Source organism: Pseudoliparis swirei, chromosome 13 (genome assembly GCF_029220125.1).
Source record: "Pseudoliparis swirei isolate HS2019 ecotype Mariana Trench chromosome 13, NWPU_hadal_v1, whole genome shotgun sequence".
Taxonomy (NCBI): Eukaryota; Metazoa; Chordata; class Actinopteri; order Perciformes; family Liparidae; genus Pseudoliparis; species Pseudoliparis swirei.
Window position 1 is genome coordinate 20,564,637 of NC_079400.1, and position 27,918 is coordinate 20,592,554.

At 44.5% G+C, this 27,918-nt stretch overlaps 1 protein-coding gene across 4 annotated transcripts; it reads right to left on the bottom strand.

Annotated features, from left to right (window-relative positions):
- LOC130203224 (microtubule-associated protein tau-like) lies at nt 1-26,715 on the bottom strand. 4 transcript variants are annotated; one of them, XM_056429177.1, is made up of 15 exons: nt 26,643-26,715; nt 17,157-17,277; nt 16,010-16,105; nt 15,296-15,325; nt 13,821-14,549; nt 13,359-13,393; nt 12,589-12,705; nt 12,344-12,410; nt 11,908-12,146; nt 10,028-10,120; nt 7,476-7,568; nt 7,056-7,148; nt 5,963-6,044; nt 4,708-4,814; nt 1-2,989 (listed from the first exon to the last, which is right to left on the bottom strand). In XM_056429177.1, the coding sequence occupies exons 2-15, from the start codon at nt 17,257-17,259 to the stop codon at nt 2,792-2,794; spliced, it is 2,082 nt and encodes a 693-aa protein (XP_056285152.1). In that variant the 5' UTR covers nt 17,260-17,277; nt 26,643-26,715; the 3' UTR covers nt 1-2,791. The 4 variants fall into 4 exon arrangements, with proteins under 4 accessions (XP_056285152.1, XP_056285154.1, XP_056285155.1 ...); XM_056429179.1 differs by lacking the exon at nt 16,010-16,105; XM_056429180.1 differs by lacking the exon at nt 12,589-12,705.
- Between the last annotated feature and the right edge of the window lie 1,203 nt (nt 26,716-27,918).

The window sequence follows — 27,918 nt, forward strand, 5'->3', positions numbered from 1 at the left end:
TTGACTTCATGGCGTTTATTTTCAAACACAAATACAGCAACAAGAATCATCGTCATAAACCAGTTATTGATCAAAATGCACAATAACGAGAACAATCACATTTCCACAGACTGAACAGCGTCGGGGACAAAACTATAAAATAATACGCTGATGGGTTTCTGTTACTGCAGAAAGAAAAAGCCGTCGGGATCGAGCCGCCGGCGCCGGAGGGAACTCATGCGGAGACGTTGGCGTCCGGCGGCCGCGCCGCTCGCTTCTATTGGGGCAACTCTTGTTAAAACGCACAGTTAGGAGTCACGAGTACTTACCGACACACGATGTGCTTCACTTTTAAAGTCTCTGTTCATAAAACGTGACACGTAGAGACTTTGAGAAAAGGGGGAGGCGACGAGCGGACTTCACGCACACGGGGAGCATGCTGTGTCGCGTCGGTGGCGAGGCACCGGGAGCGTCTACGGGTTCTTCACGGGTTTCATTCAATAAATAATCAAACTTGAGTTCCCCGTCGGTCTGTTTTAACCACCGCGGCGTCGTGGAGCGTGAGTCCCGTGGGCGCCGGTCACATGACCGCCCACTGCAGGTCATGTGACGCAGCAGAGAGAAGCGTCCCGGGTGCAGAAACAAGATGTCGTATCAACTTGGCCCAACCAACCCTTCATCATCATCATCAAGCTGCTTTCAATATTCATTCTGTGTGAGTACATTTTTTAAATCTTTACCCTTTAAAGTGAGACTACGTAACTTCTGAGAGAAGAAATAATTCAATTGTGTAATTTTAACACGTTAGCTAACTGTTCTTAATTCTCAAATCAATGCAGCGGGGCGGCCATCTTTTATGTGTAAATAGCAAACTAGCTCGTTGACTAGCATTTCTTTATTTTATGCCGTCATGCAAGTCGCACTAAGATTTTCAGAGTAAAAGCATCCCGTCAACAGACTCCAGAAAGCTTTTACTTTGAAACGGAAACAGGAAATAGACTAGCATGGCGGCTACCTTGCTAATTCTGTGCTTCGCTAAATTGATAAAATACTTTTAGCATTTTAGCTAAAAGATATACAGTAGCTTAGCATTTAGCTTAGCATTTGGTATTCTCTCACAACCTAAACATAGTCTCTCTTTAAGAACACTGATAACTGGTTAGCATTAGCATAGCGTGTGATCAAAGCCTCTGCGCTCCATAATTTGGCCATGAAAAGTTACATTTTCTCAAAGTGCCGTAAAAGGTTAATAATTCTTCCTCCTCGAGCTTCACAGTAACAAAAGAATAAAATAACACCGACAGCAGCAGGCACGATACAAATGTTTCTTCATATCAAATTCACGTCATATATCCACAGAGTACGTTATAAAACTGCCCGACACAAACGTTTCTACTCTAGCCGTTCCTTTATTATATCAATTTTTTTATAATCCAGGTCAGACTCCTGTAAAACAAACGACAGCACTGACCCTGAACGCATCTTTTTACCTTTTTTTTAATGCCGTGACGAAATTATTTGCAACTTTATTTTCAGCTTTTTAGCTTTTCTTGCGATAAAATAAAGTAAAACCTGTTTTAATGTTTCTGCTTAAGCAAAAACTGAACACCAGCAAGTTTGATCAAAACAAAATACCCACGAGGAACTTGAGGAACCTTCTGAAGGGACTTGAGGAACTTTCTGAAGGGACTTGAGGGAGGAACCTTCTGAAGGGACTTGAGGAACCTTCTGAAGGGACTTGAGGAAACTTCTGAAGGGACTTGAGGAACCATCTGAAGGGACTTGAGGGAGGAACTTTCTCAAGGTTTTTGAGGGAGGAACCTTCTGAAGGGACTTGAGAAACCATCTGAAGGGTCTTGAGGGAGGAACCTTCTGAAGGGACTTGAGGAACCATCTGAAGGGACTTGAGGGAGGAACCTTCTGAAGGGACTTGAGGAACTTTATGAAGGGACTTAAGAGAGGAACCTTCTAAAGGGACTTACGGGAGGAACCTTCTGAAGGGACTTGAGGAACCATCTGAAAGGACTTGAGGAACTTTCTGAAAGGACTTGAGGAACTTTCTGAAGGGACTTGAGGGAGGAACCTTCTAAAGGGACTTGAGGGAGGAACCTTCTGAAGGGACTTGAGGAACTTTATGAAGGGACTTGAGGAACCATCTGAAGGGACTTGGAGGAACCTTCTGAAGGGACTTGAGGAACTTTATGAAGGGACTTGAGAGAGGAACCTTCTAAAGGGACTTACGGGAGGAACCTTCTGAAGGGACTTGAGGAACCATCTGAAAGGACTTGAGGAACTTTCTGAAGGGACTTGAGGGAGAAACTTTCTGAAGGGACTTGAGGGAGGAACCTTCTAAAGGGACTTGAGGGAGGAACCTTCTGAAGGGACTTGAGGAACTTTATGAAGGGACTTGAGGAACCTTCTGAAGGGACTTGAGGGAGGAACCTTCTGAAGATTCTTGAGGAACCTTCTGAAGAATCTTGAGGGAGGAACTTTCTCAAGGGTTTCCGGTCATGTGACAGGAAACCAGGCGTGGGAGGAGGTCCTCAGGTTCGTGGCTCTGCTAGGTGGGGTAACTCTTAACAGGGACACTTACAAAAGGTAGAAATGGCAAATAAAGAGCAACGACCAGAGAGGTTAAATACGTGTTGAATTACTCGTTAATCTTTTCTTTCTTTTAAAGGTTAGTGGAGGGTAAACTGTGATGGGTAGCTAAAAAAAGTCCTGTGACAAAATGAGGAGGAAGGCGTCGCATCTTCTCGACGTGGTCGTGTTGTTGGAGGTGGAGGAGGAGGAGGAGGAGCAGGAGGTGCATTCACAAGCCCTGCTTGGCCAGAGAGGCGGACACCTGGTCGGCCAGCGTGGAGAGCTGCGGGGCGTCGGCGACGTTGAGGCTGCCGGAGGAGGACACGGTGCTGAGGGGGTGGGGGGAGTCCTCCAGGGACACGATCTCAGCGCCGTGGTCCGTACGAGCCTTGGCAGTCTCACGGAAGCTCAGCTTGTGGCTCTCAATCTGGGGAAGAGGGGGGGGGGACATGCTGACCGGGTCATGAATGCATGGTGAAGGGCGCCACCTGGTGGCCACCGGCGTGGATACCACAACTTCCATAACCCAAATTCATTGGATGTACCTGCAGTTTATTTCATCACTTTTGCATTGTAGGATGACTTTTTAAGATTTTTACGACATTTTGTACGATGACTTTTATGACATACTGTACGATAACCTTTTAAGACTTTTCCGACACATTGTATGATGACTAAGATTTTAACGCCATATTGTTCGTTGACTTAGACTTTTGACACATTTTGTACGATGACATTTTAAGACTTATGACTTTTTTCGATACATGATACAGTATTATTGTTATATTTTTAAATAAAAATAATTTGTGACATACTGAACTCTGATTTTTTACATAACTTTTTTCAATGTACTTTTAACAATTTGATGAAATACTATAACTTTTTATTAAATCCTATATTATGTTTTCATGACTTTTCGAGACATACGATACTATAAAACCATCCTGTGTATATCTATATATATTATAAACATACTGTATATATCTATATAATAAATACTCCACTGTAACTTATTAAATACTCTGAATTTCTTGACTTAATTTGACATACTACAATCTTGTATCTGTTTCTTTCTCCATTACCTTCATGACAGACAATACTATGACTTAATTAATCTACTAATGTCGAGATACAATACTATGACTTTATTAAACTACTTATGTCAATATACAATACTATGACTTAATTAATCTACTTATATCAATATACAAAACTGACTTTATTAAACTACTTATGTCGAGATACAATACTATGACTTAATTAATCTACTTATATCAATATAGAAAACTGACTATTAATCTACTTATATCGATATACAATACTATGACTTTATTAATCTACTTTTGTCGATATACAATAATTTGACTTTAAGACATACTTTGACCGTTGCTGTGTATAATTTAGTTTCCTTCCTGCAGCTCGTAGCTCGAGTACTTACAGGAGTCCTCAATCTTTATGAGGGGGTTCGTCAGGGTGGGGGTGATGGGTGCTGGGGGGGCGGTCTGTGGGGACTGGGGGGGTGAGAGCGGGGGAGGGGGCCGAGGGCCTGCCCCCCGGGGAACTGCGCCCTGCTTCCTTCCCCTTGTCCCGCTACAGGAGCCCCACCAGCAGAACGACAACACGGACAGCCAGACGGCGTCAACAAAAACAAATCAAAGAACCAAAGATGAAGACAGATGAACATGAGGGGTTAAATCAAGAGGCGGGGCATGAGATGAGGGGGGGGGGGGGGGATGTCAGGAGCTTTTTCAGCTCCTGAAAGCATAACATATGTTGTGTTTGTAATATCAGCTGGATCACAGGTGCATTGTGGGGGAAATGTTGAGTGAAATCTGTTGACGACTTAAAACTATTTTAAAACTATATTTATTTTGTGCCCTTTTATACACTATAAAACAAAATAATATTCTGCATCACGAGAACATATGCACGTTAATATTTTTTATTGCAGATCTCTTTATATTAATATTGTACATTTATCTTTTTGTCTTCACTTTAATAATAAGGGTCGTATTAACATTGGATATAAAATGCTGCGTTATGAATGCTCTAATACTTTATATGTACATGATGTTAGATATTTTTAGCACTATTTAAATTAATAATATATTGTGCTGTAGCTTAATAATAATAATGTGGTGTTACCCGTCTGGCTCCGCCTCCAGGGACGTGGCCGATGTTGTCCAGGGAGCCGACCTTAGACTGACCTTTAAAATCAATCTTCTCATTTTTGATCTCAATATTTCCACCACCTGATGAAAACAGAATATAGAACTATTATTATATGTATATACATATACATGTAAATACAAATATATATATATATATTATGAATAAATAAATGTGTATATATAAATACATATATGAATATGTATACCTAAAAAAAAATATATACATATTTATAAATATTTGTATATAAATATATTCATATATATACAGGACTGTCTCAGAAAATTAGAATATTGTGATGAAGTTCTTTATTTTCTGTAATGCAATTAAAAAAACCAAAATGTCATGCATTCTGGATTCATTACAAATCAACTGAAATATTGCAAGCCTTTTATTCTTTTAATATTGCTGATTATGGCTTACAGCTTAAGAAAACTCAAATATCCTATCTCTAAATATTAGAATATCATGAAAAAGTATACTAGTAGGGTATTAAACAAATCACTTGAATTGTCTAATTAACTCGAAACACCTGCAAGGGTTTCCTGAGCCTTGACAAACACTCAGCTGTTATAAATCTTTTTTTTACTTGGTCTGAGGAAATATTAAAATTTTATGAGATAGGATTTTAGAGTTTTCTTAAGCTGTAAGCCATAATCAGCAATATTAAAAGAATAAAAGGCTTGCAATATTTCAGTTGATTTGTAATGAATCCAGAATGCATGACATTTTTGTTTTTTTAATTGCATTACAGAAAATAAAGAACTTTATCACAATATTCTAATTCTCTGACAGTCCTGTATATATATATATTTAAACATACAAATGTATTTATATATATTTATACATATAAATCTATATATATATATTTCTACATATATATGTATACATACATATATATACACATATTTATATATGTGTGTATATATATTAGGTGTAAATATATATATAATATGCGTTATATATATATTATCTGATATATATGATATGTATTATATGATGTATATAAATATATATATTATATGATATGATGTATATAAATATATATATGTATATTATATGAGATATATATATTAATTTGTGGAGTGTTTATGCTTGAAATACGTTTTGAAATCAATCGTTCACAATTAAATTTAAATAACGTTCTACAATCATGTTTGCTTTATTTTGCATAGAGTTAATGTCCATTAATAATAATAATAATGTATTAATGATGTATTAGTTGACGTACCTGGCTTATGACCGAGGTTGGCCTTCGATCCACATTTCGATTGAACGTTGGTCAGATCGATCTTTTTGTGCACGATTTGAACCTGAAGGTGACAAAGCAGAAACAAAAAGTGAATTATTATTAGTAGTATTATTATTATTATTATTATGCACCCTAAGTAGGGGCCGTAAAGTTAAACCATTAATTTAACCACAAATTAATAGATTAACTTAACATGAAGTAAATAGTTGAGCCTCTGATGGTGAAACTGCCTCAATCACACGGGAAGACTAGCAGGGTTAAATATTAATTTATATTATTATATTAATATTAAAGTCTGCCTCTGGAACCCTCACCGGCATATATATATATATATATAATTATATATATTTAGTTATATATATAATTATATAATGATATATTTATATATATATATATAATTATATTTATATATAATTAGATTTATACATATATAATTATATATATATACAATTATATTTATATACATATTTATATATATATTTATATATATATATTAATACATGTCTCTGGTCTCGAGGTCTCAACAGAAACTATTTTGTCACTTTTCCGACACAATTAGTTTTCTTTGGTGCGAGCTTTGTATAAATAAACACACACACACACAACACACACACACACACACAGAGGTTTCATGCTTGTTGGTTTGACAGGTGAGCATGAGCATTGCGCAACACGGTGAGGAGAGTGTGTACTTGAAGCTACAAAGAGGCACTTTTATGTTGCGTTGCTTCTGGTGCCCCCTGTGGACAAAGGTGGTAGTGCTCCTTGAGAACCTCATTTAACTGCTTGGCCACGCCCACCACCGGTCTGGTGCTGCTCTAGTGAAATGCTCATGCCCGAGTGTTCGTGGTGCAGCTGTTAGAGGAGGATCGAAGTCTGAAGGATCAGGTCTGGAGGGTCAAGGTCTAGAGGATCGAGGTTTGGAGGGTTAATGTCTGGAGGGTTACGGTCTGGAGGATCAGGTCTGGAGGGTTCAAGGACACACAGCGAGTTCGTGCATCCGGCTCCTCTGTGAAGATGCATTCAGGAGCAGCAACCAGGATGGTTTTTGTGGGAACCCTCCTGTACTCACGTTGCCGCCCCCAGGGACGTGTTTCATGTTATCTTTGGAGCCGCAGCGGGACTGCACGCTGCTCAAGTCCAGCTTCTTCTCAATGATCTGAACCTGGAAAGTTGATACGAGAGAAGGTTACCCTGGAGGACCCTGGAGGACCGGTGAGGAGGGGGAACCAGGACCTGTATACCTCTAGAGTCCAGACTGTCAGGAAGTCCACCTGGTGGGCACGCGGACGTATCAACCCTTTATGTGGACGTCCAATCGGTGTTGATGGCGAACGCTTCATTGACGGAGATCTCCTGCTCAAGGAGCCGACATGGACCAGCATGCATTGCACCCCGAACTGTTGCATCACTCCACCACCTTCACCAGCAACACCGATTGGACGGTTCCCCCAGAGAACATTTAGAATGAGTGCAGGTGGAGGTTCCCCACCTTGCCCCCGCCGGGCGTGTGCTTGATGTTGTCTTTAGAGCCACAGCGAGCCTGAACTTTGGCCACGTCGATCTTCTTGTCCAGGATCTGGACCTGCAGGACAGAAATGAGAACGTCTTCATGAGAACGTCTCCATGGGAACGTCTCCATGAGAACGTCTCCATGAGAACGTCTCCAAGGGAACGTCTTCATGAGAACGTCTCCACGAGAAGGTCTCCAAGGGAACGTCTCCATGAGAACGTCTTCACGAGAACGTCTCCACGGGAACGTCTTCATGAGAACGTCTCCACGAGAACGTCTCCAAGGGAACGTCTCCACGAGAACGTCTTCATGAGAACGTCTTTACGAGAACGTCTCCACGGGAACGTCTTCACGAGAACGTCTCCACGGGAACGTCTTCACGAGAACGTCTCCAAGGGAACGTCTCCAAGGGAACGTCTCCACGAGAAGGTCTTCACCAGAACGTCTTCATGAGAACGTCTTCACGAGAACGTCTCCACGAGAACGTCTTCATGAGAACGTCTTCACGAGAACGTCTCCATGGGAACGTCTTCACGAGAACGTCTCCAAGGGAACGTCTCCACGGGAACGTCTTCACGAGAACGTCTTCACGAGAACGTCTCCATGGGAACGTCTCCATGAGAACGTCTCCATGAGAACGTCTCCATGGGAATGTCTCCATGAGAACGTCTTCACGGGAACGTCTCCACGGGAACGTCTCCACGAGAACGTCTCCACGAGAACGTCTTCACGAGAACGTCTCCAAGGGAACGTCTTCATGAGAACGTCTCCACGAGAACGTCTTCACGAGAACGTCTCCAAGGGAACGTCTCCACGAGAACGTCTTCACGAGAACGTCTCCACGGGAACGTCTCCACGGGAACGTCTTCACGAGAACGTCTTCACGGGAACGTCTCCACGGGAACGTCTTCACGAGAACGTCTCCAAGGGAACGTCTCCACGAGAACGTCTCCACGGGAACGTCTTCACGAGAACGTCTCCACGGGAACGTCTCCACGAGAACGTCTCCAAGGGAATGTCTCCACGAGAACGTCTTCACGAGAACGTCTCCAAGGGAACGTCTCCACGAGAACGTCTCCACGGAGTCTCCACGAACGTCTCCACGGGAACGTCTCCACGAGAACGTCTCCACGAGAACGTCTCCACGGGAACGTCTCCACGGGAACGTCTCCACGAGAACGTCTCCACGGGAACGTCTCCACGAGAACGTCTTCACGAGAACGTCTCCACGGGAACGTCTTCACGAGAACGTCTCAAGGGAACGTCTCCACGGGAACGCTCTCACGAGAACGTCTTCACGAGCGTCTCCAGGAACGTCTTCACGAGAACGTCTCCACGAGAACGTCTTCACGAGAACGTCTCCAAGGGAACGTCTCCACGGGAACGTCTTCACGAGAACGTCTTCACGGGAACGTCTCCATGGGAACGTCTTCACGAGAACGTCTCCAAGGGAACGTCTCCACGAGAACGTCTTCACGAGAACGTCTCCACGGGAACGTCTCCACGAGAACGTCTCCACGAGAACGTCTCCACGGGAACGTCTCCACGAGAACGTCTTCACGAGAACGTCTCCAAGGGAACGTCTCCACGGGAACGTCTCCACGAGAACGTCTCCACGAGAACGTCTTCACGAGAACGTCTCCAAGGGAACGTCTTCACGAGAACGTCTCCACGAGAACGTCTCCACGAGAACGTCTCCAAGGGAACGTCTCCACGAGAACGTCTCCACGAGAACGTCTCCAAGGGAACGTCTCCACGAGAACGTCTCCACGAGAACGTTTTCACGGGAACGTCTCCATGAGAACGTCTCAATTATTTTTTTTACATTTTAATAAATTAAAATGTAAAAATATAAATTTTAATAACTTAAACTTTGACATTTTAATAAATGATAATTTAAAAATATTCCTTTGAATTAATTACAATTTTAATTTTTAATTTTTAATTTAAATTAATTATAATAAATTAAATTGAAAAAGTATTTCTGTACTTCTGCAAACACTAATGACTAAATAAATCCTACAATAAAGAATTGTTACAGAGATCAATATAACGTGTCTTATTGAGTAGATATTAAAGTATAACGTGTCTTGTTGAGTAGATATTAAAGTATAAAGGTTGTTATTGAGTAGATATTAAAGTATAAAGGTTGTTATTGAGTAGATATTAAAGTATAAAGGTTCTTGTTGAGTAGATATTAAAGTATAAAGGTTGTTATTGAGTAGATATTAAAGTATAAAGGTTGTTATTGAGTAGATATTAAAGTATAAAGGTTGTTATTGAGTAGATATTAAAGTATAAAGGTTGTTATTGAGTAGATATTAAAGTATAAAGGTTGTTATTGAGTAGATATTAAAGTATAAAGGTTCTTGTTGAGTAGATATTAAAGTATAAAGGTTGTTATTGAGTAGATATTAAAGTATAAAGGTTGTTATTGAGTAGATATTAAAGTATAAAGGTTGTTATTGAGTAGATATTAAAGTATGAAGGTTGTTATTGAGCGGTTGCTGTCGAGCTCCTCGGGGACTCACGTTGCCGCCGCCCGGTACGTGGGTCACGAGGTCCTTGGAGCCGCACTTGGACTGCACGCCGCTGTAGTCCACCTTCTGGTGGGAGATCTGCACCTGGGGGGGCGGCGGCGTTTGGATTGAGAAGACGTGGGTTTCTTTGGGTGGCTTTGAAACGTTATTCCATGAGAAACAAACAACATGGCGATTGTTCCTCAGGAGAGAAACCTGCTGCTCAGTGAGCGAGTGAGACGAGCTGTTCAGCTCATTCTCCGTTACCCGTGGAGAAGAAAGCGCGGTGGGTAGCTTCTCCGGGTGCGGTGTGGCAGTTAGACCCTGAACGCCTCTCGGCCCATTTCCCGTTAGCACGTGTAGCATCAAAGCTAGCTGACTGATTCCACCACGCCTTCATGCTACACTGGTTACAGTAACGTGCTTAGCTAGCGTAACTTCACCACTCGCTTTATATCGTTACTGCGAAGTAGTTCATGAAGACGTTAGTCGCTACGACGTTAGCCGCTACAACCATTAGCCACTACGACCATTAGCCGCTACAACCATTAGCCGCTACGACGTTAGCCGCTACAACCATTAGTCACTACGACCATTAGCCGCTACAACCATTAGCCGCTACGACGTTAGCCGCTACAACCATTAGCCGCTATGACCATTAGCCGCTACGACGTTAGCCGCTACAACCATTAGCCGCTACGACCATTAGACGCTATGACCGTTAGCCGCTACGATGTTAGCCGCTACGATGTTAGCCGCTACGACCATTAGCCGCTATTACGTTAGCCGCTACAACCATTAGCCGCTACGACGTTAGCCGCTACAACCATTAGCCGCTACGACCATTAGCCGCTACGACCATTAGCCGCTATGACCATTAGCCACTACGACCATTAGCCGCTACGACGTTATGTTTCAGACTCTTCTCACTTCCAAATACAGGATACTGTGTGTGTGTTTCTGTGTGTGTGTGTGTTTCTCTGTGTGTGTGTGTGTGTGTTTCTCTCTGTGTGTGTGTCTGTGTTTCTCTGTGTGTGTGTGTTTCTCTCTGTGTGTGTGTCTGTGTTTCTCTGTGAGTGTGTGTGTGTGTTTCTGTGTGAGTGTGTCTGTGTTTCTCTGTGAGTGTGTGTGTGTGTTTCTGTGTGTGTGTCTGTGTTTCTCTGTGTGTGTGTGTCTGTGTTTCTCTGTGAGTGTGTGTCTGTGTGTGTGTGTGTCTGTGTTTCTCTGTGAGTGTGTGTGTGTGTATGTGTTTCTGTGTGTGTTTGTGTGTGTGTCTCTTCTGTGTCTTTGATCTGCCATTTGAAGGTCAGAGAGATAAATATAAGACTTTAAATCCTTTATATTTGGTCCATAAATATAACTAAACTTTCCTTAAGATTTCAGTCATAAAACATCAGAAGAGAGGAACAAAGACTCCGCTGTGCTTTTAATGCTACAATGAACTACACATACACACACACACACACACACACACACACACACAGATGTCATGCTCAAAGCACATTGGACTGTATTGATCAGAACATTTAAATCATAAAAGGCAGATAATAGTTTTAGTTCCCAGAACAGAAAGATGCCGATTGGCTGATTCAAAGTGGGCGGAGCCAGCATCGAGTCGCTGTGTAAATCCTGTAAATGGATTTTTAGGATGAAGTTGGGTAATAACCTACATTTGCTTTCTTTTACCCGGCATCATTTATTTGACTGCGTATCATTTGACGTTAAAGTGGCGCGAGGAGTGTCTTTGACCACCGGAGGTGCTCACGAGCAGCGGAGATATTCAAGTTATATTTAAATAAATGGTGCTTTCAAGAAGGGAATGCAGTGGAACCGTTTCTCAGAGCACAACGTGCCTCTTCTGGAGGAGGCGTGTGACTCGCCGTCAGGCTCACCTTGCCGCCTCCGGGCTGGTGCTTCATGTTGTCCGTGGAGCCGATCTTGGACCTGACGTGCTTCAGGTCCGGCATGGGGGCCGCCGCCAGGGGGGCCGGCGGGCGGCTCTTGAGCGAGCCGGGGGATTTGGGCGTGGAGCGGATCACCGCGACCTTCTTGACCTTGTTGGCCTCGGCCGCCGCCTTGGCGGACGGCGCTTGGCTCGCGGGGGACTTTGGGCTGCTGTGGCCACTCCCATCTGGAGGCGGAGTCAGAGGTTTTAAACAAGTGACATAATAAATATATAAAGACGAGGAGCGAGAAGAACGTTTGACCCGGGACCGGATCACATCCTGGGCTCTGCTTTCTATTCTTATTTGACCTCACACCATAAATGATCCTTAAATCTTACTAAGAATGAAATGAGAAGGATAATAATGTGATGAGGTTTGACACCTTGATGCGCTGCCGATCTCACGGACGCCTTGATGCCGATGGTTTGAGACTTCACGCCACCGAGACTCTGGAAAACAAAAACAGGTCTGAAAGTTATTAGTCACTCTTGAAATGTCTCTTTTTTACCTTTGAAGATGATTCTGAGACAATATTCACATGCATCTTGTCTTTCTTTAACCTCTCCATGATGATGATGATGAAGATGAGGAAGCATTGTGTTTCACAGCCTGAGCTCTCTTACTTACTCCGGGGGCCCGGGGCCCCGGGCTGCCGGCCTTAACGGGGATGGAGCTGGGCCCGTTTCGGGAGGCGGGGCTTGTCTGTCTTTTAGGGGAAGTGGCCGGTTTGGTGGAAGTTTGGCTCTTTTTCACGAGGAGGGAAAATGAACGAATGAAAAATAATGAAAACAAAGTTGTGATGACGATGATGATCAAACACTCAACAAATGAGACACGAGGGGTGGGATTATTTAGGTTAGCTACACCTAAACGCTGACGCCTCTGTGGCTGCTGGAGGTCTAGAGAACAACTTTAAAAGTGTCTGCGTTAAGTTTAGACAGATAAAAATAAACAGGAAACCTTCCCACCGAACCGCCTCTCTAGAACATTTGATTTAAGTGTCATACCTCACACGGCCAGTAGAGGTCAGAGTGGCGTGAACCTCAATATAAGTTACTACGCCCTCTGAAAGTAGCTCACACCTTCGCTCTGAAGGATAATAACTGAGATGAAATGATACAACGCTAGAACAATATGTTCCAAGTTGTAATGAACCAGAACGATAGAATAAATATCTTTAATAAAAACAAATTATATCTTTAATAAAATAAAATTATATCTTCAATAAAAATTAATTATATATTTAATAAAAACAAATGATATCTTTAATAAAGATTAATTATATCTTTAATAAAAATAAATTATATCTTAATAAAAATAAATTATATCATTAATAAAAATAAATTATATCTTAATAAAAATTAATTATATATTTAACAATGTTGCGGGTCACGTACCTTCTCTGCAGAGCCGTTGTCCATCTTTGCTTGAGCTGCAGGAAGAAAGACCAAGATTTAAAGTTTAATGTACTAATGAATAAATATATATGAATATATATATATTACATATAAAAATATATATATATCTATATATATATATAGATATATATATTGTGTGACAATAATACATGTGGGTGGTTTGCAGCATGCCGGTGAAACAAAGTGTTCGTGGAAACCCAGAAAAATGAAAAAATCAATAATAACGTGGATGTTTTTGTTGTAACCAGCGAGGTGAGCAGAGAGGAGCTAAGAAGCAAAGAGTGAGCACGACACGCTTCTCCTCGAGGTCAGAGGTCAACGTCACGGAGCGGGGGAGCGAGGGGGTGGGTGGGCTGCATGGCGTACGGTAGAAGCTGCGTAGTAACAGAAAGAAGAAGTGGGAGGAGTTAACTGAAGAGGACTCTGAGCCGGTGGACAGACCTTTGGGAAGAGCGACCGGGACCAGAGACTTTCGGGCCACCGGGAGGCTTAGGGTGGGGGTTCTCTGGAGCTCGGCGGCCCGAGCCCCGTCGGGAGGCTCTGAACCGCCGTGAGGCGCGGCGTCGGGCGGCGTGGGGCTCGTGAGGAGGCCCTCCGGTTGAGGGTCGGAGTGTGGCAGACTTTGGGCCTCGGGGCTCCTGGACGTGGACTCCGCTCCCTCTCCAGACTCTCCCGGACCGTCCCTCAGGCCTCGGTCCCCGATGGACGTCAGGTCCTCCAGGGCGTCTGTGCGGACCAGCGCCGCGTCGCCGCCTCCGTCCGAGCACTCGGCGGCGTCGAGGCTGACGGCCCTCTGGGGGTCCGCCGGGCCCTCCGAGGTCTCCGGACTGGGGACCGGCTCCTCAGAGGTCCACTCGCTCAGCCTCGTCCCCGCCGCCTCACTGCCTGGCTCCGGGGGGCAGGAGGCTGCCGTGAGGTCGAGGTTTCCGTTGGCCTCCGACCCGGCGGCCTCAGATCCGGCGGCCTCCGACCCGGCGGCCTCTGACCCGATGGCTTCAGACCCGTTGGCCTCCGACCCGACGGCTTCAGACCCGTTGGCCTCCGACCCGGCGGCCTCCGACCCGACGGCTTCAGACCCGGCGGCCTCCGACCCGACGGCTTCAGACCCGACGGCTTCAGACCCGGCGCCCTCAGACCCGGCAGCCTCAGACTCGAGCACGGTGCTCGCCGCTGACGTGTTAAAGCAGATTAATAACTTCCGGTCCACGAAAACACTCGAACATTAAGGAACTAAAGTTTTATTGTTTCAAGGACCAGAAAAGAAAAGAGCTATATATAAAATTTAAAAAAAGGTGAAGATGCAAAACGTAACGATGAGTTAATGAGATGATGAGTTAATGAGATGATGCAACAACAGGACAATAACATTTGGCTTCTTCAATAAAATATGAAATACAGTCTGAACTTTAATATAATGTAGAGTAAATATATCCTTCAAAATGGATCGAGTCTAAACTGACGCCCAAAAATCGGTCCTCATTGAATTAAATATGAATAAATAGCTTTAAAATGTAATCAAGACCTAAACTTGACTTATTTTGCAATTAAATGTTATTCATATAATATTATTAATAATAATATAATAAGATATAAAATAAAAAATTGCAGCTTTAAAAGTAAGAATTGAAAATGATATATATATATGAATTAAAATATCTAAAGACAGAAAGAGGGAAAAAAGAAAATTGAATGATCTTTTATGTTACAATATATTTACCATAATTAAATGCAAATGTGATTAATCGATGTAAAATTACCTTTTTACATGGTTTAAATGATTAAACCCTCGAAAGTAAATCATTATTTGATCAACAGAGAACTTCTCGTTGTCCATCTGGAGTCAGAACTGGACTCATATCCATCTCCTGCAGCGAAACACAGTCCAGGTGTGATCAATAAAACATGGAGGCTCCTACCTGTTGGAGCTCCGCCTCCTCCTGCTGCTGCTGCTCGACCACGTAGAGACAGAAGAAGAAACATCAGAAATGAGCTTCTGTCATTTTACATTAAAACACTGCAAAATAAATCAATGCAGAGCCCAGAGCACAGAGCCGTGATCACACACAGAGATCAATACCAATATCGATGTCAATGTCAATACCGATGTCAATATGCACTCAAGCAGAACTTGCAGCGAGTTAGACGAGAAGCTCGACACCAGTACGGAGAGCGTTAGCTTAGCTTAGCACAAAGGCTGGAAGCGGATGGGAACAGCTAGCCGGGCGTCAGCGCTCCAGATGACACGGAACGACTTATTGGTTTGAGACGATTAATTAAGTGAATTAATCTTAAATGTGTCAGAAATTAAAGTCTCATCACTTGACGGATCAGACATCACAAAATAAATGACATCATGTGTAACTTTACTTTACTTTAAGACCCTTGGATCAACATGAGGTATAAGTTCTTATCTTTCACTGTTTTATGAGGTTTAATGATGACCATTTCATTAATTATTAATAACATACTCAGTAGTTGTAGAGCTAGGCTAGCTGTTTCCCTTTGTTTCCAGTCTTTATGCTAAGCTAATCGTGGTGTCGATCTCCTCACGGAGCCAAACGTCAAACTAAATAAAACTAAAATACACAAGCGGCAGAAAAGAGGCGGAGCTCAAACGGCCGGCTGCGTACCGCGCTGCCCCTCCTCTCCACACGGGGCACTCTTTCTCTCTGAGGGCGCCGGCACTCCGGCCCCGACGGCGGCGACTTCTTCTGCAGACGACTCGGCTGCAGGAGGAACGAGGTCAGTCAGCTTCACTAAACCCACGACGGGAGCTTCTCCCTTTAATCTGTCTGCTGGTGATTCTACACGCTAGCCTCTTATTGAAGAAGAAGATCACTGATGTGTGCACTTGTACCTGGAATAGTTTTAGGATGTGAGTCTGATGTTTTGACGTAAACTTAAAATCTCACGGAAACTAAACGGAAACTAAACGTAACAACACGACTAGTTTCCAAGACAGCCGCTTTCTACGTCTTCTACGTCTTCTAACTCATCTACGTCTTCTACCGATGGAGGATACTCACGTGGCGTCTCCGCGGCGCCCGGCGACCCTGACTGTGAGTGCTGCTGCTTCCTATTCACGCGTGAGACGACGGAAAGGGCAAAGGGGGAGAAGGAGCGCACCAGTGAGGGCCGTAAGCTGGGGAAGGCTAGGCTACGCACTAACGGGCCGGGAGGGGACGAGACATGATTATCATCCGGTTATTTACTTACTTATTTACTTCTTTACTTATTTATTCATTTATTTACTTATTTACATATTTATTCATGTATTTACATATTTATTCATTTATTTATTTAGTTATTTATTTATTTATTCATTTATTTACTTATTTACATATTTATTCATGTATTTACTTATTTATTCATTTATTTACTTATTTACTTATTTATTTATTTATTCACTTATTCATTTCTTTAATTACAAATGTATTTATTTATTTACTTATCTATTTATTTACTTATTAAATTATGTATTCATGTATTTATTTATTGACTTATTTACTAATTTATTTTCTTATTTATTTATGTATTTATTTATTGACACTGAATCTCATAAACAAGACGTTTGTTTATCTCCCCCCTGAGGGGCCGGTTGTCCGTCAGCTCGTCCTGACCCTGATCACAGAGCTCGTCTTGTTATGTTTTTTAAATCCCCGTCAAAGCGCGTCGCCCTCTTGACCTTCAGATTTGTGACTCTCGCGACTCCCTGCGTGATATTTGGTCTTTAACGGCGACGCCTCGGTTTAAATGAGCGGCGGCGTGACCCCTGACCTTTCATGACGGCGTCCAGCTGGAGCCCGTTCTCCTGGCGCTGCTGCTCGGAGGAGCTCGTGGCGTCTGCGGCGCTGCCGGCGGCGTTGTTCCCGGAGTCCATTGGCGGTGGCGGGTCGGGCTGCAGGAGAGCGGCACGCGGTCAAACCTCCGTCTCACGTAACAACACGTGACCCCCCCGGTCCCCCGGATTAAAACACGACCCCCGGGACTCGGCCCTCGGCGCGAGGAGCGTCAACAGAAGGTATTTATGTTCACGTTTATATTTAGAGATCCTGAGGCTCGAGTTACGCCGGCCGGACATGAAACCTTCTGCCCATGTGCAGAACCCCAGAGCTGCAGCCCCTACAAGAGCAGCCCTGACCAGTGTGTCATGACATCTTCATCACCATCTTCATCACCATCATCATCACCATCATGACCATCATCATCATCATTACCATCATCACCATCATCATCACCATCATCTTCACCATCATCATCACCATCATCATCATCACCATCATCATCACCATCATGACCATCATTACCATCATCATCACCATCACCATCATCATCATCACCATCATCTTCACCATCATCATCATCATCATCTTCACCATCATCATCATCACCATCATCTTCTTCACCATCATCATCATCTTCACCATCATCATCTTCACCATCATCACACACTCTCTGGGAGGTGTTCAGGTACTTTTATGTGACTTAATACATTTTAGAGTTAAATATGGAGTTTTTTACTAAACTATGAAATTATAAATATATTTGTATTTATTTTAAATAACATATTCCAGTGGCGACCCTGGAGAGGCCCCGCCCCTCATGTTGAGAACCAGCTCAAGCAGCTTGGGCATCAAACAGAAACGAGGTGATTCACCTGAACGACGTTTGAATACTCGAAGAACATTTCGTGATAAAACTACAAGGAGTAGAATAATATATATATATATATATATATATAGTAGTATTTATTAGTGCTGTGAAAAATAACGCGTTAACTCAGTTAATTAAATTACAGGTTTAACTAGTTTTGTTTTTTTACGCATTTAACGCATGCGCAGAATGAGCTTCAATCCGTCTGTTGTTGGTCGTTTCTCCAGCAGCGTGTCATTCTGTCTCTAGTGTCGCGTTAACACGACTCCGATCTCCGTCTCGCGCGCCGCAGAGCTCGGATGCCGGCGTGTGCGCGCACATCGGGACGAAAAAAAGTCACTTGCACCCCCCCCTTCGGGAGCACCGAAGATATATATGGGATTAATCATGATTAATCCACAGAAACCTGTGATTAACCTGATTACAAATTTTAATCGTTTCACAGCCCTAGTATTTATACATCGTTAAACGTAAAGAGCACCTTTCACCACTCGTCCTCTTTAACTGCCTCTTTACGACCGGCTGCCGACATGGTTGCCGTGATCCCCCCCCCCCATGTGACCTTCCCTCCGTGTACCGTCCTATCTCCTGACCTTGGGTGTTTAAACAGCGTCTCACTTTAGGCTCCTCCCCTTTCCTAAAGGTCAACGTCTTTGTTTCTCGGCGGACTTCTTGTCAATAAAAGGAACAGAGTAGCTCACAGTTCACTCGTCTTCATTCGCCTCTGGAAATAGTCCCTAACGAAAGCTCCATTTCCTCCAGTGAAAATAACGTGATAACAATTATATATATAAATATATAGATAGAATATATATATATAAATAAATATATTTAGAAAATATATATATAAATAAATATATATAAATAAATATATAACATATATATATATAAATATATATATAGAAAAATATATATAAATAAATATATAACATATATATATATATATATAAATGAATAACTATATATATTTATATATATAAATATATTTGTGACCTTCCTAAACAATGTACGACTTCAGAGAACCAATCAGCAGCCAGGAGGGGCGTGTCCCGGTGAGTGCAGATGTTTTAGGAGTTCACTCACAGGAACGCCGTCGGCCTCGTCCGCGCCCGGCACCGTTTTCTTGTGCCGTCTTTTGTGCGTTTCCTGCCTCTGGCGCAGGAAGCCGACGCCCCCATTCCGGACGACGCCCACAGAGCTCTGATTGGCTGACGGATGCTTTTTGTCCAAATGGTGGAAACCACTCAAATAATCGGGCGGCGATAAAATAAAAAAGAAGGTTTGGATCTTTTTTAACCGGATGTGTGGAAAATATTAAGAAAAAGAGAAAATGTATCCTTTAAAAAAAAACATGAAGAATTAAAGCTGCAAGCAGCGATGAACGGGTCCTCTTCCTGCTTCGCACGTCGGGGGTGCTGGCCGGACGCCGGCCCCCTCGGCCGAGAAAGCCGCGCCACGCGTTCGGGCGTTGACCAATCGTCACGCGACACTGATTTTACTTTGCTAGTCGGTGGCGCTTTGACTCTGAGTGAAAAAAGGCTTGTTGATATCGTCAGGCCTTGAATTCTACGAAGCATGAGAAGTTTGGAGCAGATTTGAGCGAGTCCAGGGTTAGCAGCAGGGCGCTGTGACAATGTGAACATATACATGCATCATGTGTATCCATGTGAAGTCTAGACCTTGTCATGTAAATTACATGTGAATGTGATTCAACGTGTCGCTACGAGCTCCACAGGGAAGCATCATCGAGGTCTTAGGTCTATTCTGGTATATTTTGAGAGCGATCTGAATAATCTGGGAGCAGTGTATAAAAGTAAAAAACATGTAACTTCCTAGTGCCACTAGTTGGCGCTAAGTCCAGAAAAAAAATTAGCATATGGATGTCTTCAGGGTCACTATGTCATGATGTATGAGAAATATGGAGCAGATTCCATTATGTATGGCTGAGTTACAACAACGTCAATTTTCATGGCGAATGGCGTTTCTTTCCAGAAAAAAATTAGCATATGGAAAAATTAGCATATGGATGTCTTCAGGGTCATTATGTCATGATGTATGAGAAATATGGAGCAGATTCCATTATGTATGGCTGAGTTACAACAACGTCAATTTTCATGGCGAATGGCGTTTGTTTCCAGAAAAAAAATTAGCATATGGAAAAATTAGCATATGGATGTCTTCAGGGTCATTATGTCATGATGTATGAGAAATATGGAGCAGATTCCATAATGTATGGCCGAGTTACAACAACGTCAATTTTCATGGCGAATGGCGTTTGTTTCCAGAAAAAAAAATTAGCATATGGAAAAATTAGCATATGGATGTCTTCAGGGTCATTATGTCATGATGTATGAGAAATATGGAGCAGATTCCATTATGTATGGCTGAGTTACAACAACGTCAATGTTCATGGCGAATGGCGTTTCTTTCCAGAAAAAAAAATTAGCATATGGAAAAATTAGCATATGGATGTCTTCACTTTGTCATGATGTATGAGAAATATGGAGCAGATTCCATTATGTATGGCTGAGTTACAACAACGGCAATTTTCATGGCGAATGGCGTTTCTTTCCAGAAAAAAAATTAGCATATGGAAAAATTAGCATATGGATGTCTTCAGGGTCACTATGTGATGACATACGAGGAATATGGAGCAGATTGGATAATGTATGGCCGAGTTACATCATCTTACATGTTAATGGCGAATGGCGTTTCTTTGCCGGTCCGGAGAACGCACAAACTTTAATATTTTTAAAATCTTTCAAAGATTTTTGAAGACAAAGGTCTCAAGACTATACTGGCCTAGTTTGGAATGAATCGGGTTTAAACTCTAGGAGGAGTTAACTGTTTAACAACCCCCAAAACGTGAGAAAATAATGAAAAAAAGGCATATATTGAGGGATTAATTGTAGCGCCCCCTAATGTTCAAATATTATGAAAAAATTTGCGTAATTTAAGGGATGTCATGTGAACATAGTCTAATAATTTGGTGAGGATTGGCCAATTAATTTCGAAGTTAGGTGTCTTTATATATTAGGCCACACCCCTTGGATGTTCATTGGTCCATATCTTCTGAAAACAATGACATATCAACAATCTTTCAAAGATTTCTGATGGCATCGAACCGATAATGAACCACAGCAAGTTGTGTATGATTTGGACAAAGCGTTTCAGAGGAGTTAAAAAAAAAGTGTTTTTAACAAAATTCAAAATGGCGGAAAATCTAAGTAGGCGGAGCTTAGGGGTCTGAGAGGCTTTTTTGTAGAACAGGTCAATTCTGACCTGTGGACCAAATCTCAAGTCAATCGGTTATCGGGGGAAGAAACTGTACGTTTTGAAAAAAAGAGTTTGTAGGGGGCGCTATTGAGACATTTTTGTTTACACAACTACGAAAACTCAATAATATGAAAATTTTCACCGGTCTGCTTGTGCATGTGGAATTTCACTCTGCTGGGGCGTACGGTGTGCGGGCAGACGACGTTTGAATTTGCGACACGGAAGAATAATAATAAGCGTTACAATAACAATAGGTTCCTCTACGACGAAGTCGACGAGGACCCTAATAATAATCCTTTGAAATACAATAGGTTCCTCTATTTACGAAGTCAAGGAGGACCCTAATGAAAAACAAAGATATCGTAACAAGCAGCCGAGGCAGAGATGAGCCTGTCCAGAGAAGTGTTCCCTCAGTGTTCCCTCACTGTGTTCCCTCAGTGTGTTTTTATTATTTTATTTATTTATTATTTATTATTTATTTAACCAGGAAATGCCTCATTGAGATTAGAAATCTCCTTTACAAGAGTGTCCTGGCCAAGACAGCAGCAGCAAAGTCACACAAAGTTTATCGCTATTGAGACATTTTTGTTTACACAACTACGAAAACTCAATAATATGAAAATTTTCACCGGTCTGCTTGTGCATGTGGAATTTCACTCTGCTGGGGCGTACGGTGTGCGGGCAGACGACGTTTGAACACGACACGGAAGAATAATAAGCGTTACATCAACAATAGGTTCCTCTTCGACGAAGTCGACGAGGACCCTAATAATAATCCTTTGAAATACAATAGGTTCCTCTACGACGAAGTCGACGAGGACCCTAATGAAAAACAAAGATATCGTAACAAGCAGCCGAGGCAGAGATGAGCCTGTCCAGAGAAGTGTTCCCTCAGTGTTCTGTGTTCCCTCAGTGTGTTTTTATTATTTTATTTATTTATTATTTATTATTTATTTAACCAGGAAATGCCTCATTGAGATTAAAAATCTCCTTTACAAGAGTGTCCTGGCCAAGACAGCAGCAGCAGCATGCCACAAAGTTTATACAATACAACATAAAACATAAAACAGTGACAGACAATATATAAAACGAAAAACTAAATCACAGCATGAATAAAACCAAAACTAAGTCTCAAGCCAACACAACCCAGCTCACACAGGAGCACATACCGCCATATAAAACATCTACAGCTAGATGAATTTCCCTCCAATATTTTCAATCTATTTTAAAAATACTAAAGGACCGGCCCTGGAGACACCTAAGGAGACCGGCTCCCGGAGACCCAGGTCTGTCTGCAGCAAATTCCAAGCCGCAGGAGCAGCAAACTTAAAACCTCTTTTCCCTATTTCCAAACGGACGTGAGGGACGGAGAGCAAGAGGAGGCCTTGAGCAGAGGTCACAGAGCGAAGATGGTAGCTTCCAGGGTTTTTCAGCTGAATTAGCGCCCAAAGATAATGATGGAAGTACGTGGAGAATAGCCTTATAAATAAGGACATGCCAATGATTTTGTCTACGGATGGACAGAGGAGTCCAACCAACCCTCGCATACAGGGAGCAATGGTGAGTCAGAGCCTTAAGGTTAGTGATGAACCTCAATGCTCCATGGTAGACAGTATCTAAGGAGTGGAGACATTGAGAAGATGCATGCATATATAAGACATCACCATAATCAATCACACGCATACAAGTAGCCCTCAGTGTTCCTTCAGTGTTCTCTCAGTGTTCCCTCGGTGTTCCCTCACTGTGTTCCCTCAGTGTTCCCTCAGTGTTCTCTCAGTGTTCCCTCAGTGTTCCCTCACTGTGTTCCCTCAGTGTTCCCTCACTGTTCCCTCAGTGTTCCCTCAGTGTTCCCTCAGTGTTCCCTCAGTGTTTCCTCACTGTGTTCCCTCGGTGTTCCCTCACTGTGTTCCCTCGGTGTTCCCTCAGTGTTCCCTCAGTGTTCCCTCAGTGTTCCCTCACTGTGTTCCCTCACTGTGTTCCCTCAGTGTCCCCTCAGTGTTCCCTCAGTGTTCCCTCACTGTGTTCCCTCAGTGTTCCCTCACTGTGTTCCCTCAGTGTCCCCTCTGTGTTCCCTCACTGTGTTCCCTCAATGTGTTCCCTCAGTGTTCCCTCACTGTGTTCCCTCACTGTGTTCCCTCACTGTGTTCCCTCAGTGTTCCCTCGGTGTTCCCTCACGGCTCACGGACACAACTGCCATTGTGGCGTCACACACGAGCGACTCCGGCCAGCGAGCCGCCGCTCTGCAGCCGGCCTGACGAGGGTCCTCAGGAGGCGGGGCATGTTGGTCCGGCCTCCTGAGGACCCTCGTCAGGGTCTGCACACGGCTTCATGAGTTCATGTTCATCACACACACACACACACACACACACACACACACACACACACACACACACACACACACACACACACACACACACAGTCACGTTGTCAAAAGGACAAATATAAGAAACAAGAAAACCACTTTTTTGAAATGAATCGAACCGCTTCAGAGATAAATCAATGAAGTCGATTAATCAATGAAGTCGATTAATCAATGAAGTCGATTAATCAATGAAGTCGATCTCCAGTTAGCTGATCAAACTCTGGATTCATGGTAAATATTCTCTTTTAAAATTTAACGACTTTTTTGTTTGATGTCAGAAGTAAATATTGCTTTTTTTTGTCGGGGGACAGATCTATAATCAATAACTGCTCTCGATCAATCAATCGATCATGAGAACGAGGAGGCGTGGCCACGTCCCATTCGAACGAGGCGCCCCATTGGCTGAGACGCTCAGCTGCTCTCATGCTCCACTGCTTCTGCATCTGATCTCCCTCCACGTCTCCTCCCCGCTCCTCCTCGGCCCTTCCTCCTCCCTCCTCGCCTCCTTGTCTCCTCACTCCTCTCCCGCCCTCGTCTCCTCGCCTCTCATCTCTCCTCCTCCTCTCCCTCCTCCTCCTCGTCTCTCCTCCTCGTCTCCCTCCCTTCCTCCCTCCTCGTCTCTCCTCCTCCCTCCTCGTCTCTCCTCCTTGTCTCCTCTTCCTCCCTCGCCTCTCCCTCCTCCTCCTCTCCTCCTCTCCTCTCCTCATTCCTCCTCCCTCCTTCCCTCCTCCTCTCCTCCTCCCTCTCCTCCTCCTCCTCTTTCCTCCTCGTCTCTCCATCTCCCTCCTCCTCCTCCCTTCCTCCTCTTCCCTCGCCTCCTCCTCCTTCCTCCCTCCTCCCCGTCTCCTCCTCGCCTCCCTCCCTTCCTCTCTCCTCGTCTCCCTCTCTCTTCGTCTCCCTCCCTTCCTCTCTCCTCGTCTCCCTCTCTCCTCATCTCCCTCCCTTCTTCCCTCCTCGTCTCCCTCCCTCCCTTCCTCTCTCCTCTCCCTCCTCCTCGCCTTCCCTCTCGTCTCCTCCCTCTCCTTCTCTCTCCTCCCCCTCCCTCCCTCTTCCTCCTCCTCTCCCTCCTCCTCTCCTCCTCCTCTCTCTCCCTCCTCTCTCCTCATCTCTCCCCTCCCTCTCCTCCTTCCCTCCTCCCTCTCTTCGTCTCCCTCCCTCCCTCTCTCCTCGTCTCCCTCCCTTCCTCGAGTGGAGTTTTGTTTGGCCTCCTCCTCTGAGGCGTCTCCTCCCGCTCGCTGCCAGTCATCAAACAGACCTCCTCCAGGATGTGAGGCCACGCCCCTTTCCCTCCCCCTGTCACAACAAGACGCCGTTACGCAATCGAAGACTCACGGGAGTCAAGTCACCTCCAGCCGCGTGTTTCGATATGTACACACACACACACACACACAAACACATACACACACAAGCTCATCTCGTCTTGTTCTGACTCCTTGTGACACGCCCACATTCCCTGGACACGCCCGTTTGTCTCGTGACAGCAGAACATTTGATGTTCAGTCGTTAATCCAACAGAACTTTAACCGTCGCTCATCGGTTCTGTTTGGAACTCAAACGGTTTACGTTCAAAAACTGAAAGCAACTGAAAATCTTCACAATATTGATCATTCTTTGCTAATAAAGACGCTGTTCCTGCTCCCCCCCCTCCCCCCCCCATGAGGTCATCTCCGGACTCAAAGGACTCTCTTCATCACGAGTTCAGAGGAGCGATTGTTTCACCAGGAGGTCGTTGACCCCGCTCTGAAGGTCACGGCCTCGTCTCCATCGCCGTCCTCCACCTTCATGAGGAGCTCTGGTGTTGGATAAACAACAACAACAACAACTGAACCGCGTAGGCGTCCTCCAAAATGAATTAGGCCGACTCATCGTTTACTGGAGCCAATCGGATGAGAGTCACCAGGGAACAGGAAGTGACCATATCTGGACTGAGGGGACACCTGTCAATCACCTGTAGCCCCGCCCATAAAGCGTCCCCATGCTCTATGGTCTGACTCCACAGACCATCATGTATAAATGATGACATCATGCTGTAGAAGAAGACTTGAATCTAGAGACTGAGACATGAACATCATTGACGTGATGTTCTCACAGAGCACCAGTTCAGCACGCGCGCACACATACACACACAGTCTGTTTATCGAATGAAAAATGGGCGTGGCATTTGCGCACCGGGCTCCGCGTCGCTGCCCAGAGTGAGTCTGATTAATGCAGGAGATATGAACACGCGCGTGCACGTCAGCCAACATATGAACACGCGTGTGCGCGTCAATCAACATATGAACACGCGTGTGCACGTCAATCAAGCAGCCATGAGGGCTGCGCGTGCGTCGGTTTCGAGGCGTGATGGCGCAATAAAGATGGGAAAGGAGCGCGCGCGTGATGCGCTGCCGGGAGGCCCCTGGAGGCCCCTGGAGGCCCTCAGAGGAGGAAGAGACACACAAAGAAACGATGTAGAGCCACCGCGTGACGTCACTGGCCCCGGGAGCGTTGTATTAATGAGATGATGGAATGTTCTGTCGGATTATCGGCTCGTTGCGGCGCGCGACCGGACCGTCGGAGTCTGGCGCGCGCGCGGCGGAGACCTGCTCTGGAGGAGGATGGAGACATTTTGGTTTTGTGTGTTGTTGTCGCGGCCGTGCGCGCGCAGGGAGGCGACGCGTCTCGGTGTCGGAGGATCGATGGAGGATCGACACCGGGAGGAACATGTATAAATAAATATAAATACATATAAATAAAAAGCCCAAAACGAGCCAAACGAGCCGCAGCGGGACGACGCGTGCACGAGCGTGACAGTCCATACGTGTGAAACGCTCACAGGCCCGACCTCTCCCCGCGAGCACCGACTCATTTACACACATAGGGACGAGATGCCGATGCACGCGCACGATGCACGCGCTCCGGCGGCGCGCGAGGGAGAACAATAAAATATCACATAAACACTGCGAGTTGTATTTCTGGAGGTTTTCTCTCACCTGAGTTCAGAGAAGCGGCGCGATGCGTCTTCAGCGGCTCACCGAGTCTCCACGGAACAGTGCTGCGGGCGGCCGGAGGGGGGCGCTGCGGAGAGGAGAGGAGGGAGGAGGGGAGGGAGAGAGACAGAGAGGAGAGAGAGAGAGGAGGGAGGAGGGGAGAGAGAGAGAGAGACAGAGAGGAGAGAGAGAGAGAGAGGAGGGAGGAGGGAGAGAGAGAGAGAGAGAGAGAGAGAGGAGAGAGGAGGGGAGAGAGAGAGAGAGAGGAGAGAGACAGAGAGAGAGAGGAGAGAGCAGTGCTGCGGGCGGCCGGAGGGGGGCGCTGCGGAGAGGAGAGGAGGGAGGAGGGGAGGGAGAGAGAGACAGAGAGGAGAGAGAGAGAGAGGAGGGAGGAGGGGAGAGAGAGAGAGAGACAGAGAGGAGAGAGAGAGAGAGAGGAGGGAGGAGGGAGAGAGAGAGACAGAGAGAGAGAGAGGAGAGAGGAGGAGAGAGAGAGAGAGGAGAGAGAGAGAGAGAGGAGAGAGCAGTGCTGCGGGCGGCCGGAGGGGGGCGCTGCGGAGAGGAGAGGAGGGAGGAGGGGAGGGAGAGAGAGAGAGAGACAGAGAGGAGAGAGAGAGAGAGAGGAGGGAGGAGGGGAGATTTTTTTTGATTTTTGAAAAACACTTTATTTACATTTTTTCCATTACAACATTTCTTTAAAAATAAAGTGTTTTAAAAATCAAATTAGTTAAAATAAAACACACAAACAAAACAAAAAAAACATTAAAACAAAAGAAAACATGTTTTACCTAATAAAAGTGGCGAACTCCAGCTCCTCCTCTACCACAGAACAAACAATATCTTTAAAACACCAGCGTTGTTTAAAAGCATCCAGGTCTCCAATGTGTTTGTAAAACCTGAACTCCAGCCAGAGTCTGGCTCTGATGTTACAGAGCCACACTGCCTTGGCCTCCTGCCCTCTCTGTTTTCCACCCGGGACTTCCTAGTTAAATAAATTGCCATTTTTGCTTCACCGGATAAAAAATTTAGGAGCTGCCACTTTTCTTTTTCTGTTTTTTTGTAGGCAGCTCCCATGATAAAAACCTTCTCTGTAAAAAACACATTAAAAAGACTAAACCACTGTTAAAAGAGCGAAGAAACTCAAAAGTCTCTTACACTCGTTAAAAACATGGTAAATAGTCTCCCGGAGGTCACAGAAGGGGCACTGGCTCAGGACAGCGGGATTGATTACCGAAATAAAAGCGTTGGACGCGACAGCACCGTGTAAAATCCGCCACTG